Genomic DNA, 17,387 nt, shown 5'->3' with positions numbered 1-17,387 from the left:
AAAATAACGCACACACAATTACATCAGTTCTGATTCTGAATCAAAGAATGAAAATAGCTTCTGAACAGGGTCTTGACTAATTATCCATTTGCTGTGATTTCTGCATGGTGTGTCTTCATTGCCCTTCAGTAAAATTCCTGTTTGCTGTGAAACCATTTCTGCCTGTGGGTTTGGGATCTTCCTACTGACACCCCCACCACCTACACCCCCCCATTAAGGAAGCAATAACCCAGCACACTTCTACTTGATTTTTATTTTTCTGTTTTTACAACTAACATTGTGCAGTCCTAACTCTTTGTCCATCAGTAATGCTGTCACTTTTTTGTTGTTCATGTTCTAAGATACATTATTGTCTTCTTTCTAAGGGCAGTGGTTTTGTTACATCTTTAATCATGAGTGAATTCAAAGTACTTTCAATGGCTTGATACACTTTGTAGTGTAATTTTGTGGAAATGCTTCTCTGTATGGTGTTTTTTTTTTCCCCATGGTTTCAGAAGTAAACCCTGAATTATTCGATCTTGGATATGGTGTTTCTCTCTTCTATAAAGACTGAGAAATAGATGAAGCTTAACTTTTCTTTTTGTAGGTTGAGAATGAAAGAGGCAAGCAAAGGTGTTCCAAAATGCAGGTGGTGGCAAAACAGGAAGATCTTGATAAATTACACACACCGGCAGGCAACGTTACTGATCAGCAAATGAAACAAAGGTTTACCCTAAAGAATGACTGTTTGAAAGTAGAGAATGAAAACACTATAGAAGAAAAAGACAAGAATAATTTTTTATCTGAGGAGAGATCAACATTGATTAAGTTGCCGATGAAAGGGTAAACTTAAGGAAATTATTTCTTATTTGTAGTACTACTTAAGTATCTTTCAGGTTTTCTGATATTGTAGTAGTTGCAGTAGTTTCCTACATGCTGAAAGCCATACTGTGAGTAGTCCACTGCTTCTCAAAGATTTAAGAAAAAGAATTTTTTTTAGAAAAAAATAAGCTTATAATGGAGGTTAAAATTTATTGCCCACGTTTTTTTTTTTAAAAAAAAAGGAGGGGGGGTGGAACGGGACAGGACCGACACGGATGACGACACAGAAACCAAATCTCTGTGGATCTCCTCGTCCATACCAAGGCAAAATGCATCTTTAGAACCAAAGTTGAAGACTGCAAAACCCAGCTATTTTTATAGGAAATGGCCATTTAGAAAAGTAGAAACTTGCAGTTTACTCTGTTTCCTCCCTTTTCTAGGTTATTTTAGTAATTTCCATGCAGTTGGTGTTTTCCTTAAGTTCAGATTCTCTTTGTCAGGAAAAAGGGAAAGGTGATACTACCGAAACAGTCTCAGAAGTTTGAAGAAGGCAGATATTTTTCTGTAACCCTAAGCAGGAGTTTTTCCCTGTCTCCTTCAGGGAAATCTCTGCTTTAGGTATTTCCTCTGATGGGGATATTGGATGTGTTCCAGTTTACCTCAATCTACCTCAGATTCCATGTTCCCCCCCCCAGTTCCTAGGGGAAGGTTTTTAAATACTTGGGTATCTTCCATGATCTTTGAAGTTGAGTCTGTGTTTTGTAATAGATATTTTTTGTCTGTTGTTTCTGGACATCATCTTAAGTATGTATGTTTCACAGAAATATTTCATGTAAAGCTACTCAATTGATGGTCTGGGTTGTTTTTTGTTTTTTTCCTTTCTGTTTAATGTAGTAAATTTGCACTGAATGGCAAAATTCCAAAGAAAAATAAAAGACAGACTTCAAAGCAAAATGCTAATCAGCAGATGAGCTCTTCTAGTGGCAATAATTTTCAAGTACTGGATGATGGCACTTTAAGTGAAACATCTCAAGATGAAGGAAGGTACTGAATATAAGGAATGTTATAAATAAAATTTACTTAATAATAAAAATTGATCTCAAGGCTAAAGGTAAGTTTTGTATACCTGATGTGTATAATGATTCTTATTCTTTCATGTGAAAATACTACCTTTGTGTTCAAACCACTTTATTTTTGCTTAGATTTCTCTGAACATACTGGCAAAGTTAATGTTAAGGTCAGATATGCACAAATTCTGAATTACCAGAGTGTGTGCATGCATGTAAATACATAAATTTTTTAAAAAGGGAGAGGAAAAACTTTATGAAAGGGCAAAATTACTCTTTCACTGAAGGCATCTCAGTTTTTTTCTGCTTGCTTTCCACACACCGCCCCTCCCACCCCACCGCCCCCCAGTTCTGTCCCCTCCCAAGTTCTTGTCCAACCTGTATATACTTGTATAAGCACTGTTCAGCAACAACTAAAACATTGATGTGTTATCAATGCCGTTTTGGTCAGAAATCTAACACACAGCACCCTGTGGGCTGCTGTGAAGAAAGGTAACTCCATCCTAACCAGATACAGTATACTAGAGAATTCAAAAGTATGGTTCTTTGATTTTTGAGAGAAGGATTGTCTATACTGAAGAAGGCTAAAACTCTATTATTAAACAGGGAATGCACATAATTGTATATCTGTATATCCACATAACTGTCACTGTAAGATTCCTATCATTTTGAGTCAAGCGCAGAGAATGGTTATTTCAACTATTTGCTTAATATCTTGTGGAAAAAGCAGCTTTCCAATAGACATATTAGTACATACATTTTTTTTTTTCAGTTTTCAACTATACCTTACAATTGTTTTATTAAATTTTAGTTTAATTCATTTCTGAAATTAAGTTTTCAGATCAACTTTAGATGTTGTTCATAATGCAATATAAGCATTCCAGTACTGAAATATATTTCTGTTTTCCAGACCTGCAACAAAAACAGGCAGTGAAAAGAAAAAGGTACTGTAAAATTTGTTTCTTAATAATCACTTAGATGGGAATAGCATTTATGTAGTGATAAACCAGATGCACAAATTGATGTTAGTATGCAACTTCATCATATTTGAGCCAAATCTGTTGGCTGTGACTGAGAGAATGAATCATTCGTGCATTTGTAATGATCTGTAATACTGTGTAGTTTTATATAGGAAATACTCCATTGTTTGTAGGTCAGCATACAGATGGATGTAACTGATGACCTTGACTTAACTCAGTCATCTGACACAACTTCAGAGGATGTTGAATTGCCAACTTCAACCTACAAAGAGGCTATGTTGCTATTAGAACAGCTTAGTGTGGATCATACAGGTGAGTTTTCAAGTCACTTTGACTTCAGCTGTTATAAGTTCTTTTAAAACATGATTTCTTTGTGTGTACTCCTAGCTATTTTAGTTTTCTATTTTGATCTAATATTTCTTTATGATCAGAGATCTCCCTCAAGATGTAAAATTCATCTCACCTAACATCAGATGTCCATCTGTATTCTCAGCAAACGTGCTTTACTTTATCATTGGTTCTCTGTCTAGTCAGAGCTGGAGAAGTAGGTTCTTGCAAAGTACAGTTCAGCTCCTTCTAATGTAGTCATCAAAAGTTAGTAAGATAGATCTTCTTTTTCCTCTTTATATCCCCTCAATAGGTAATGACAAATACTGCAGCAGAATAAGAGCTTTGCTTAAAAATAGATAGATGATCAACTGTCATAAGATGCTCCATAGAGGCACATAACATTATATAAACATACTTACTATGTATATTAAACTATGCTAAAATTTCATTAGGCAAATGTGTGTTAACCTGGACTAAGGCCAAGCTCCCACCCAGCTGCCCTGTCACTGCCCCTCCTCAACAGGACAAAATAGGATGAAAAAGCTTGAGGATCAATATAAAAATAGAGCTGTCACTTACCAGTTACTGCAAAACAGACTCCACTTGAGGAACCTTAACTTAATTTGTTACCAGTTAAAATAGATTTGGATACTGAGAAACAAAGACAAAAAACGAAAAGAACACTTCCCACCACCCCGATCCCAGGCTCAACTTTACTTCTGACTTCCCAAACAGCACAGGGAGGATGGGGTCTGCCGTCGGGACACAGCAGTTTCTCTCTGCCATTCCTTCTCACACCTTTCCTCTGCTCCAGCTTGAGTTCTTCCATGGGCTGCAGTCCTTCAGTGAAAATCTGCTCCAGCCTTGCATCTCTGTGGGTCAGAGATCCTTCAGGAAATATCCACCTGCTCTGGCATGGGGTCCTCCACAGCACTGCATTGTGGATATCTGCTCTGGCATGGTCCTCTGCAGGGGCTGCAGGGAAATACCTGTTTCACTGTGGCGTCTCCATGGGCTGCAGGGGAATCTCTGCTCTAGTACCTGGAGCATCTCTTTCCCCTCCTTCTTCACTAACCATGATGTTCGCAGGGCTGTTTCTCACACTTTTCTCCCCTCCTCCTCTCTTCTTCTTTTGCACTTTTTTCCAAATAGTTTTCCCTGAGGTGCTGCCAGTGTGGCTGAGAGGCTCAGCTCTACTCTGCAGTGGGTCCATTAGAACTGGCTGTGTCTGTCACAGGGCAGCCCTGGCTTCTTCTCACACAGACCTCCCCACTACCTGCAGTCTTCCCACTATCAGTACCTCAAGCATTAAATAATTTGTACATTGGAAAGTGTTTGTGCCTATATGTAGCTTTGTGTCTTTTCTATTTCAAAATAGGCTCTGCTATTTTGTTGAAAATTCAAAACATACTTCTTGAATATGAACAGATAATAGAACATGAGAAAAATCGGTATACAGCTCTCTGGAAAGAAGTAAGAAAATTGGAAAGTGAAAAGGAAGAGTCACAGTTAATAGCGGAAGAGACTCAGGATTTGAAATCCGTATTGGCTCACCAAGAAGTGGAATGGAAAAGTGATATTCAAAGCCTTAAGTATGTAACCTTGCATTCTGGTAATGCACATTATCCTGTAGGTGTTCATGCTGCAGAAGATGTTGATGGTACTGGTGGTAGGATAAGTTTCTAGACTTTTGGGTTTTTTGAATCCCATAGGCAGGCCATGCTCTAAAGGCCATAATGTCAAAGGGGGAAAAAATATGCCTCCATACTAGCTCTGTAGATTTCAGTTTAACTCCCTTTTTTCAATACTAAGAGAAGAGAACAAAGAGTAGGTATGGGGAAAATAAGATTTATAAGAATCCATAAGATTTGGATTTTGTGGATTTTGTCTTTGCAGCTTCTGTATAATATTAGGAATCCTGGTAACTCGCACTGAATGCAACTCAAAACAGAGCTTAGAGTGTTTGTTTGTTTGATTGTTTGTCTCTTTGAAAGTCAAATTTCAGATTGCCTCTTTCCCCATACTCCTGAGCTAAATCTGGATTGTGTGAGGTTTTTTATTCACTTTTCACATCACTTCAGACAAGAATGGCCAGCAGGCACCAAAAGAAACTCAGCAAGAATAAATGCAAAGCCCTGCACTTGGAAAGGAGGATTCCTTGAAATTATGTACCATGGGATGTTCTGGCTTGGGGAGCTTGCCAAGAAGGCCTTGGTGTCTTAGCAGAGAGCAAGCTCAACGTGAGCCAGCATTGTAGCTGAAAAGGCCAATAGCATTCTGGTCTGTATTAAGAGCAGCAAAACCAGGAGTTTGAGGGGTATGATTGTCTGCCCCTACTCAGGACTTGCTGAACTGTGTCTAGAGCACTGAGTCCAATTTTTGGCCTCCCAGTACAAGAGAGATCTTATTCGGTATGTATGAGTTCAGCAGAGAGCTACCAAGCTGGTCAGGGAACAGGAGCACTAGCCCTGTGAGGAGAGGCTGAGGGAACTGAGCTTTAAGGAATCATGCTTTCTGGTATGTGGAAGTAGATTATGAGGAAGACAAAGCCAGTCACAACTTGGCCTGGATTTGACTCCAACTGTTTTCCACAATTCTCAAATATCTATCGATTACAAAGAATTAATATTTTCATTCTAAATAAGTTCTCAAAGCAATATTACCTTTACACTTATAAGAGCTATACTTCTTGTGAAATCACACAAAAAAAATATATGTAAAGCTTTTTCCTTGCAATATAAACCATTAAAATACAAATGTTAGTGTCAGACTTTTGAATAATTTATTAGTGGTTGCTGATACTTGTTTTGCAAAATTTCAAAAGCAAATGTTCAACTGGCAGTTCTTATGTTAACGATTTATATTTTTTTCTTGTTGACCATTGCAAAGATAGCAGAAAAAAAATATTAAAAATAATTGTAAAACATAAAACTGCTTTCTTGTTTGGGTACCATGGACACACCACAGACCAGTTTTACCATGTTGGTGCTTACTGTTGATGGTTTCCTGTAGTTAAATTGACATTCCCTAAGGTTTTCACTATAAGTTACCTTCACAACTGAATTACTGTTGTTTCTCCCAGATGCAGATCCACTGATTTCTAAAACTATTTTTAATCATATTAAGCTTAAACCCTATGCATTTGTAAATCTATTTTTGAACACTTGACCTCATTCTTGAGTAAGTAGAAACTGCTTGCTCTTCCTACGGTCAGCAGTTGGTTTAGTCTTACAGAAGGCTTGCTGAACAATTGGTGGGTCTTCTGTCATAGGTAAATGTTGTGCTGCTTCATCAGTATTACTTGCAATCACTGAATCCGTAATATGTAGGCAATGCTCAGCATAATAAGAAAATATATATTAATTACAATACAAGTTATGATGCTTTGATCTGATAAGACAGCGAACTCCTTTTGAATAAAATGTCTATAATATGAATATAAAAATATTTTTTAACAGTTACAGAAATGTGCATACTACTGTATATTACCTATGAAAACTTAGAAATAAATAATAAATCACTCAGTGGTTTATTTCTGCATCTTGTATAACTGATACCATAGATAATGGAATGAAGTTAGAATTCTTTAAAAAATTAAAGTAAAATGAAATCGGAAAACATTTAACATTTTTATTGTGTAAGTTGTCTCTGCAAGTAAGTAATGTAGAATATCTACTTTTTATATCCGTGCTTTAGTTTCTTAAATATTCTGTTAAATCCCAGATTTACTTTGAAACAAGAAGAGGAAAAGAGGCTCAGAGTAGAAATGCTATATGAGAAAACAAAAGAAAAACTGAGAAGGAAAGAAGATCAATATTGTAAAGAGATGGAGGAGAAGCAGAAACTTGAGTTACACTCAAGGAATTCAGAAATGGAGTTAATAACACTGAGGAAGCTCTTGAAACAGGTATATTAAAAAATGAGTTAAACACTTTTCTTCTTATTTTCTGATTCTTTTTAACTGACATTGTATTCCAGTATGCCTAAAGAAGGAAGTCCTTTCTTCATGGAAGAGGTGTTGGGTAACTATTGCCAAATTTTTGAGGACAGTTGAGAACTGTTGGTTCACAAGTGGTCTGGGTTTGCTTTTGATTTTTCTTTTAATTTGCAAGTTTGTGATGCCTTTTTTCCTTTTCCAAAATTTAGATTTCATTTGTATTTCAGGCAAAGCCTGACTTTGAGTTATTTTTCTGAAGTTCTGTATTTCTTCTTAATTTTTCAGGAGAAAATTAAAATTTGTTTTTATAGGTGGATTATCATAACTGTAAGGAAGCAAAAATATTTGAAAGAATACAAAGGAGAATGGGATGATTTTGCTAGCTCTTGATTTTTCTCAAGATGCAAGTAGTTTAATTGTATTACTGTAGGTTGAAGAAGAGCGTGATGAAACACAAAGACAGCTCTCTCAGGAAAAGAGTGCTAGAGCCCTGCAAGAAGGAATTTTGAACAACCACCTTTGGAGACAGAAGGAACTAGAAGAAGAAACAAGAAGAACTATAGAAAAAAATTCAGAGGTAAACAGATGTTTTTTCTGATTAATTAAATTTCACCATGCTCGTTCTAAAGTTTTATATTAAATCTTACATAATTTTTTGTGCTTCTTGCTGCATTCTTTACAGTTTACCATCATAACTCTGTAAATACCCTTTCTGTTTCCCCTTATGTCTTTAAATGTTCAGGAAAGCAGCATCAGTCCTATATGTACCTGATTTGCATGTTCAAGTAGGAAACTAAAAGAAGATATAATTTACCCTCTTTCTTAAGTGATCTGTTATTTTTCATTTCATAAAGATTATCATCACTTTTTAAGGCTTCTATCAGTGAAACACCTAGTTATGTCAAAGGTTGACCAGGAAGAAGGTTGTTTGATACTTACTTGTGTTCCCATTACTTGTTTTTTTTAAACTACTTATTCCCTTATCACACTTACTTACTTCAGGTTTACCTTTCTTTTCCACCTCCACATACTAAAATTTTATGAAGGCATATCAGCAATGAGTTAAACTCTCTGTAGGAGTTGGAATAATTGGAGGAGAAAAAGCAATTATAAACACACTATTAAAAAAAAAATCTTGAAAAGGGTTTCTGAATTTACTAAGAATGTCCAGTGCTTGGAAGAACTATTTGTTCTTGGCTGTGCTACCCAATAAACATAGGGTGAATATGTTTATGTGGGAAAGAAGTCATATAACAAACAGGAAATATACAAGACTATTGCATTCCAGGGATGATTAAGTTGTATAGCTAACTTTTAGTAATACAAAAGAGTAAGGGTTAAAAAGACATTTGACAACTGATGCAAGATGAAAGGTAACACAAGAAGGAAAATACCCTTTTTAGCCTTGTTTTTTACCAGATTTGTAACACAGCTAAATTAATGGGAGTATTTTAAAGGCATGTCCATACAACAAAGCACTGTCATTTTAAAAGCTTTATACTTGAGATATTTTCAGTAATTTTATTATTTGGTTGCTGGCTTAAGAAGAAAAAAAAAAGGCATTGTATAGTTGGGATTTTCATTTATGTTTTAAGGGTATGTTACACTTCCAGTGTGTGCTAACATTGTACTCATGCATGGGTTCACAGAGTAGCTTAAGTATTACCTGAAATTTCACTCTTGTCTTTGAAATCATGCTTCAGTATTAGAAATGTTAAAATGCAGTTTGATGCTGAAGTGTTTATGTAGACTTGTTTGCCAACTGCCTGTTTATTCATGTTCTCTGTCATTCAGGAATCCAACACAGAGAGAGAGAAGGATCTATTGTACAAAAATCAGCTACTACAAGATGAGATTGCTATGCTAAGACTAGAACTTGATCAAGTAAGACTTAGGCACCAAGAGGAAGAAGGAAAGTATTTAGAGGAAAATGAGACCTTGAAAGAAAAAAATGAAGATCTCAAAAAGGAACTTAAACTGAATGAGGAAGCCTTAACAGAAACAGTTTTTCAGTACAATGGACAGCTGAACTTATTAAAGACAGAATCTGCAGTGTTAACTTCCAAACTTGAGCAGACAAAAGAAAGCAAAGACAAACTAGAAACAGAAATTGAATCATTTCGTTGCCGCCTGAACACTACTGTTCAAGAACTTGAACGTCATCAGTCATCAAAAAGTGATGCTGAACGATCATTTCAGAAGGAACGCGATGAATGGCTTCGCTTGCAAGACAAGCTCCATCATGATCTCTCTGATGTACGAGAAACCAACAAGAGCTTGTCTCAGCAGCTGAGTAAAGCTGAAAGCAAAGCTAATAGTCTAGAAAATGAGCTTCACCAGTTGAAACAAACGCTTAGAGAAAAAACATTGCTTTTAGAAATGACACAAAAAGAATTAAGTCAAGCCCAGTGTCAGGCAAAGGAATACGATCATGCTCGACAACTTGAGAAAGATCAAGTAAGCAAATTTATAATAAAGCAGGAATCCATGCAAGAGCGACTGGCCCAGCTTCAGAGTGAAAACCTTTTGCTCCGTCAGCAAATGGAAGATATGCAGAACAAGGGGATCATCAAAGAAAAAGTAGTGAATGATGTGCAGGACCGGTTTAATGATATTTTCAACAAACTTAGAGCTGATACCGAAAAGCAAGTTTACCTAGTGGAAGAGAGAAACAAAGAATTAAATGCCAAGTGTACTGATTTAAGAGAACAAGTCTTTAAATATGAGACTGATAAAGTAGAAAGAGAGGTAAAGTACAGACTTGGAAAGAACAATTTAAAGTTTTTCAGTTCTTGAAATTATTTTATGTTTCTAAAATGTACCAGGTAGAAATTACGTGCATGGGACCAATTAATACTGATTTTTTTTTCTGGTTTGTCGTGTTTCTCTTGGACTTGTGGAAGGTTTTGGCAAACAGGGTATTACTGCTGAGATCTGAGCAGAGAGCAGAAAAAAGATATCCAAGTCTAAGCTTTAATCAAGAAAAGTGATTCTTCTCTAGAATTTTCTTCATCTCTTTTCCTTAGTGTGTTTTATTCCATATAGAATGGTTTTATGTATTTGATGGTTTTTATATATGTATTGCACTGATGACTCAAAACAAGAGTGGTATAAAAGGCAGAACCATGCAATATGCAAGGGTTGAGAAATGAAGGTGCAAACAAGTTAAATGATGGGGGATGGATTTATATTAAGCTCCTATAGAGAAAAAAAAATTGCTTCTCTGTAAGTTGCTATCAGAATTTAAGAGTATTATAGTAGTGTCCAGGTGTTAATTTGTGTATGTGTTTTGGGGATTCTGCGGGGCCTGCCTGTTCCTCATGAAGTTCATTTCAGATTCTGACCTAAGCTTTCACTTCTCTATTTTATGATGTGGAGCCACATTTAGATGTGTTCTTTTATTTTTTTTCCGGTTCTGTGAAAGACTAGTTAGCTGGACAGAAGGCTAATTAGGAAATCAGTTAAACTGTCTTTCTGCAAATTGACACAGTATATGAGTATGAAATATGCTCCTATGCAGAGCACTAGTATAATTTCTGTATTGCTCAAACATGCATGAACCAAGTATTACTTCCATTTTAGCATGTACATGGTTTTTGTCAAGAAAACAGCGTGGAAGGAAAAAAAAGGTGGGGGTAGGAGTGAGGAATAAGTAGACAGTTGAAAAAGCTATAGGTAATGGGAGAATGCACTATATATGTTTATAGGAGTAGGTAGGGTCACCAATTCCGGTAGAGCAATGATTTAAAAGTTGCCTTACCCATTTTGTTTAATCTTCCTTGACTTTTGGGAAAATAGGAACTAATCACATTCAGTATTTAGACACTCTGGTGTAAGGTTTGTCTCCCTTAATGGTTTGAACAGTGATTTAAAATTACATTTCCTTTGTCATAACAAATCCAGAATCTTTGAGTGAGGTAAATATCTGCATGTGTTAGATAACCACCTTATTCTTCATTTGTGAGTTACTTCAAGGGAGGGGGGGAGAACTCCAGCAGTTCTGTCAGTCATTTTAATCTGAATTGCTTTGTATTCGTACTACCAAAATAACAGGTTCCTTTTGAAGGCGATAGATAGATAGATAGATAGATAGATAGATAGATAGATAGATAGATAGATAGATATGGTTTATCCCAATTTTTATAAACCTAATCTGTCAGTATAAAGGTAGTTGTTATTCTAAAATGAATGTAGTAAGAAGTCTTCCAAGGGATATGATTCAACATAAAGTGTATCTCAGAAGAGCTTTCAGATATATGTATTCATTGAATTATATTTATATAATGGAGGAATAGAACAAAGAACACTCTAATATAAAGTCTTGGGTTTTGTCATCAGAGTAATCAAACTAGGGCTCTTACATCACCACAGATTTCTTTGGCTTTTGTTAGAAAAAAATACATGATTGCAGTGTGTGCTTCTGTGTGGTTCTGAGAAAAACAGTACTTGAGGCTTTTTTTATGTATTAGGAAGGAGAAATCCTCATTAAAAGCTGCTGATAGTTTGGAGGTGCTCAGCTGAGCAAGATGAAGAGAGGACATCATCTATACAGATACCTGCTGGTGGCAGGCAAAATTTCATACCTTTGAGTTCAATCCAAAGACAGTTCTGTTAATCAAATAAGTTTAAAATAAAGGCACATTTCACGTTCATACAATTTTCTTCATACTAATTTAACTGTTTCATTAGGGCATGGTCAGACAGCTGCAGCAGGAGCTTGCTGATGCTCTTAAAAAACAATCTATGTCGGAAGCTTCACTTGAAGTTACTACGCGCTACCGCAGTGACCTGGAGGAAGACAAATTGCGCTTGCAAAAAGAATTGGAAAAGGTTAAAACCAAGGTACATAATGCTTATATCAATAAATCTGAGGATAGCCATTAAAAGTAGGAGCAAACGTTGTCCTAAAACCTAGAAGAAACGTCAGCAAGTGAGATTTAATGCTGTGTGATTCAGTTTCACTGTTTTATAAAGCTGATGTCCATGATGAGAAGGTCTGTGACATGATGACACTATGTCCTTACTTGGACAAAGGTGTCTCTTTGCAAAGGTCGTTTGAAGTGTCTATAGCTTACTGCATTTCGTTTGGCAAAGCAGGTTGTTTCATTCTGAAGAACAGTAGAAGTAATGGACTGCTGCCTTTGGGCTTTTTTATGCTGTCTGTGCTTCCCCTGCCCCACTCCTACCCCCCTGCCATCAGGTAACATGTTTTCAATTCTGAAGGCTTTTGCAACTTATTCTGCATATATAATTTTCCATTCTTTTTTCCCCCTTCTTTGACCCTGCAGTTATTTGCCATCCTTAAGCAGCTTTCTTGCAAGTGGCCTGTAAGCTACTTTCTGAGGCAGGGACCACCTTTTGCAGTGTCCTTACAAAAACTGAAGTATAGAGGCCTCAGAGCTTGGAAAGAAAAATCATCTTCACCTCCCTGGGAGGGAGGCAGAAAGTCATCTTGGGAGAAGGATGAACTTTTTAATTTGTGTCTTCATGGAGGAGCAAACAGGTGGATACAAGGAGTGTCACGAGTCACTGAAAGGGTGGCAGGCCGTGTCGGTGCTTAGAGCCGTGCGGTAGTGCCCACGGCAAGGATGGCAGAGGCCAATATAAAGGCTGATGTAGTAACACAGTTTGTCTTCGTTTGCTAGTAGGAGTGAAGGTTTGAACAGACTTGAAATGATTGCAGTTCGTTGGGTAGCAGCTATGCACAGCTATATGCAGAACTTGAATTCTGCAGCAGCAGGTGACTCCTCTCTAGAAAAGCTCACCTCATGACTGCAAACTCCTGCTGTGATTTTACAGTTGCGGGAGTTGGAAGAACAGCATCTGCAGTCTGAGCATTGTGTTCGTGACTTGAAGACGGCCTTAGATAATAAGGAAAGGGAAGTCATCGCTTCTTCCCAGAAACTGCAGGACCTCCTGTTAGTGTCTTCTGGGACTAATGCTACTATAAAACAACTGGAAGAGCACGTACAACGGTAAGAGTAGCGCAGTGAAGCAAGGTGTCTGTCACTTTCTGGGATTGTGTGAGAGCGACAGGGTAGCCTTGTTGCCTCACAGCGAGTTAATACATGACTCTGAAGGATGCTTTTGTCTTAGATTATGTTATTTCACGCTGTTTTTTTCAGAACTTCTGCTCTGGTAGAGTTCCATATTAAGACCTGTATTTCTTTTTAAGCCTAGAATTTGAAAATGCCAGGTTGGAAGCCACAGTCCAGCAAGAGAGCACTAGGATTGAAGCCCTTCAGAGAGACCTGCAAGCCTCTGCCTCAGTAAGCTGATCACAAGCTTCCCTTTTTGTCAGCCTAGTTACCTATTTCTGTGGGGAAATTTTAAGATGAGGTTTTCCGGGAGAGCCTCGGGGAACTTGGTTCCTGCGTTCTCCTGAACATAGGCTGAAGCAGGCTGCTTTTCTGGCCCATTCCCCGGCTTTCTGGTTTTGAGCATTTTCCCACACTCCTATAGCAGGTCCCACTTAATGCTCTAAAAGGTAAGGATCTGACACTAATACGCTGCTGTAACTACTGTCTGCTTTAGACCCGTCGTGACATCAGATGCTACTTCAGACACTTGTCGCAGTGTGTGTCATTAAAGGTATTCATCGAGTTAACTTGTGGAAAATCCACAGGGGATATTGATGCCAAGCGCTTCATGTTGGAGGCCGGTCTGGCATCATCAGGCTGGAGCAAAAACTCTACAAAGCATTTGCTGTGCAGAATTGCTTTTCCTTTGGCCACTTGCGGTGTGATTGCTTTGGTGAAACAGTGAACAGGAATGTATGTGGTATCATTTGCAGCACTGAGTGTGAGCCTTGGAATTGCCACTGCCTCTGCGCAGTGGTTAATTTTGGCTCAGGTGAGGTGTTCATCTGTGGCCTGTATGAAGCAAATTATTTTTGTATGGTAACCAGTGAACTAAGGTTCTTGTTATGACTGTAGTTGTTAATTAGTGCTGAAGAGATTTTGAAAATAACTACATATGAAAGCTGAACTTCGATGTACTGACACCGACAAGAGAAGAGGGAAGGCAGTCACAGTGCTGGTCCTTCCCCTTTGCTTAACAGGCCATGGTTTTCATATGTACTGTGAAAAGCTGCTCCTTCCTGTTTCCATTGGAGATGCTTTGTATCCCGCATGGTGCTCTCTCTCCCCGAAATAAATGGCAGAGGGGATGATTGCTGACAATTTTGCAGTGGCATCAAACTAAGGCTGTTTTGATCATTGGTGCTGGGTGTAAATACTACAGGAATGAAGAGGTGAAGAAGCGTGTGTAATACTTATTTTTTGTAGTGAGGTGTAAACTGCAGTCTGGCAAGTCACAGTGCATCTTCTTGCTGTTTTCAATGCTTCTGTAGGTTCATAAGCGCCTGGAAGACTTGATAACTGGCTTACAGACAACACAAGCAGCTGCAGAGGACCACCAGCAGCAGGTACGTAACTGGCTGCCATGAAGGACTGTTGTAGTCTTTGAATTTTTTGTGTGCAGGTAACTGAGGAAAAGATCAGGTGGGCTGTGTAGGCACAGTTCAGCTGACAAATACCTTTCTGGTTTTAGAGCAAGGTACCCTCAGGGGAAAAGACTGTAAATCTCCTTGTTCCCTGCTGCTTTGTTTTGTATCTGTGGTGGTGTACAAGATACTCGTGCTCATCAGCACCATTTGTCTGACAATTTCTCTCCCACATCCCTCTGAGAAGGAGTGAACAAGTGGCTGTGTGGTGCTTAGCTGTCTACTGGAGTTAAACCATGGCACATGATGGATGTTGTGGGCAGGAGGGAGGTCTGTGCCTGAAAGCTGAGAGAGGAGACCTGACTTGGGAGATCCATGTTACCTTTGCAGCTTTGTCACAGATTGCACTTCAGACCACATTAGCTTCTGTTGTATGACCCAGCGTTACACCTACTCTGTAAGGACACTAGAGAAGGTTGTATTGCCCGAGGTGAGGATCTTTTGTCTAAGCCTTTGTCCTGAGGTTTTCATGACTTTCTGTAAATCTGTACAGAGTGCCACTAAAAACATCTAGTCATCTTGCATTCTTTGTACTTGAACAAAGTCAGCAAGTTCCGTTCCGCTCAGATCCACCTGTTAGGCATGTCTTTGACCCTTTGGGTAGAAGTATTGCCAATCTGAAAACATTATCTTACTCTCAAGAGATGTACAGCTGTTACAGAGGCCGTGAGCTGAAGGTATTTTATGTGGTGGGCACTAGAGGAACTTTAATATTTTGAAGTACGTATCATTATGACCTTCAGAGGACCTTTCGAAGAAAGCGGTAGTGTGTGTGTGTGTGTGTGTGCGCGTGCGTGCACGTGCGTGTCTTCTTATCTCCCAAAGCTTCAACCTCGTCTTGTTGCTTCTGGAGCGTTCATTCTTTGCGCCAGCTTCAACTGCTGTTCTTGGTTGTGTTTCCTGAGGTGTGTTTTACACTCCGCATTAGCTTCATCTGCATGTCTTGGACGGGGAGAAGAGAGCTCAGGCCTGTTTCCATTTCAGTTACTGCTTTCTACTGCAGTGCTGTCTTTCCGGTCACCTTAGCTTTTTCTTTTGCCACTGTTGCTTTCACAGATGCAAAAGCAAGCTGTGACATCCAAGGACTTGCACAGCATATGGGAAGAGCAGTTGAAGTCAAGATCCCACCTTGAGGAGCGTGTTGCTCAGCTTGCCAGGGAAAAGGCTGAGCTCTTGGAACAGGTGAGCCCAGAAAACATTCCAGGCACCTAGCCAATACCCAGGAGAAGCGGGTCCTCATTTTTGTCAAGTTCCTACATACTGGGCTTTTTCTGTTATCCCTGCCATTCAGGTTCTGAGTATCTTTCCTGTGGGGATTATCCAGGAAGCGAATAAAAGCTAGCTGAATATTCTGGAGTGGTTCTTTTGAGTTTCCTGTGCGGTTTGCTATTAGTTGAGCACACAGAGCAGGGGTGCAGATCCCCAGTTCTTTCCTTGGATTCTTTTTGGTCATGTTGTGATGTTGTGGTTTCTAGTCAGGGTTAAAATGCTTCCTCTTTCCAGTGCAGTGTATGGAGAAGCTACTGTATGTTTTCAGGGTAGCAGGAGATTAGTAGCATTGCAGAAAAACATACTAAAGGAATTCTGGCCAAATAAACTAGTGTTTGGGAAGCAAGAAATGGATGCCAGTTTCCAAGGGGCAGCCTTTCTCTTTTCTCCTCTTTCATAGATTAAAAATGGAAGTACAAAGTGAAAACAACTGTCAGCTCTCCTCTGGCTTGGCTGAGAAAACACCAAGTAGAACAACATATGAATAAACACCACAAAAGAAGGGATGGAAGTAAAGACTAGGGGGAATTAAACATTGAAGAATTCCAAAATATTACATTCCTCTACAAGACTCTTCCTACTAGTCTTTGTAGATCCCAGAAAAGCTTTAAACTGATATATGCTCTCCCATGATGAGCACAACTTTGTAATCCCTGTTATGAGCAGAAGAGCTGCCAAAAGGGTTCTCCAGCATTTTTTGCACCTTTTTGCATGGAAGCATTAGAAGAGTGTGGGCTTTGCTTCAGCAGGAGTATCTGTTTCTGTTGTTAGGTATTGGTCTGTTTGATGTGAAACCTGAAGTGATTAAATGTTCTAAGGAATTCTGACCATTGCCGTGCTGTGGAAATTGGGTAACAGATAGAGATGTACTGCAGCTTCTCTGTGGAGAACTCTAGATGCACATACTGTATGGAGACACTGTTCCTATGCTCTCTGTGTCACGTATCTTTTCTGTTTTGAAAGTGTGAGAGTGAAAGAAAGAAAGTGAAGAAGCTGGCAGAGTTGAAACGCCCAGTCGAACTGCGTCTAGATCAAGAAATGAAAAGAAACATTGAACTGCAGAAAGACTGTAAGAGGTATGGCTGTTTAGTGTGGTGAAGAGGTATCCCTGAGCCCAAGTCAAGCTTTATTGCACTTCAGTGTAAAACTAGGGGCACGTAACCCTGAGCAAATTCAAGCTCCCTGAATTAGTTCTTGCAAGGGGCTTCTGTACACACCTGTAGTTTTCAGTAGTTGACAAAAGAACTGCAAATGCAGATTGCCCTGTGGCTTTCCTGGGAGGGGAGGAAGCCTTTTATTCCCCTTTCCAGGTGACATTTGGTCCCTACAAGTGACTTGTGGTGTGGGAATGCTGGTTTTTCTCAGTAATTCCTGGTGTGTCAAGCACATTAAAGATGAAGGCAGGCACGTCTGCACTGTTTACTTGAGAACATGTGAAACAGGCCCGTTGTTCCTTTGCTTCATTGTTTTCTTGATTGATTTGCTGTGCAGGTTGAAGA

At 38.7% G+C, this 17,387-nt stretch overlaps 1 protein-coding gene across 1 annotated transcript in view; it reads left to right on the top strand.

Moving 5' to 3' along the window:
- LOC113491228 (ankyrin repeat domain-containing protein 26-like) overlaps positions 1-17,387 on the top strand; it is a 57,395-nt gene that overhangs the window by 31,049 nt on the left and 8,959 nt on the right. Inside the window, exons 22-35 of the mRNA XM_026867991.1 lie at positions 587-822; positions 1,696-1,845; positions 2,779-2,812; positions 3,022-3,160; positions 4,557-4,770; positions 6,902-7,085; positions 7,546-7,692; positions 8,910-9,863; positions 11,805-11,957; positions 12,915-13,090; positions 13,291-13,384; positions 14,467-14,541; positions 15,676-15,801; positions 16,852-16,977. Of these exons, the coding sequence (XP_026723792.1) occupies positions 587-822; positions 1,696-1,845; positions 2,779-2,812; positions 3,022-3,160; positions 4,557-4,770; positions 6,902-7,085; positions 7,546-7,692; positions 8,910-9,863; positions 11,805-11,957; positions 12,915-13,090; positions 13,291-13,384; positions 14,467-14,541; positions 15,676-15,801; positions 16,852-16,977 (2,808 nt within the window). The remainder of the gene's footprint in view (positions 1-586; positions 823-1,695; positions 1,846-2,778; positions 2,813-3,021; positions 3,161-4,556; positions 4,771-6,901; positions 7,086-7,545; positions 7,693-8,909; positions 9,864-11,804; positions 11,958-12,914; positions 13,091-13,290; positions 13,385-14,466; positions 14,542-15,675; positions 15,802-16,851; positions 16,978-17,387) is intronic.

Source organism: Athene cunicularia (genome assembly GCF_003259725.1).
Source record: "Athene cunicularia isolate RWA chromosome 1 unlocalized genomic scaffold, athCun1 chr1_part2, whole genome shotgun sequence".
Lineage (NCBI taxonomy): Eukaryota > Metazoa > Chordata > Aves > Strigiformes > Strigidae > Athene > Athene cunicularia.
The sequence above is the reverse complement of the archived record's forward strand: the minus strand, read 5'-3'. Positions and strand labels throughout refer to the sequence as shown.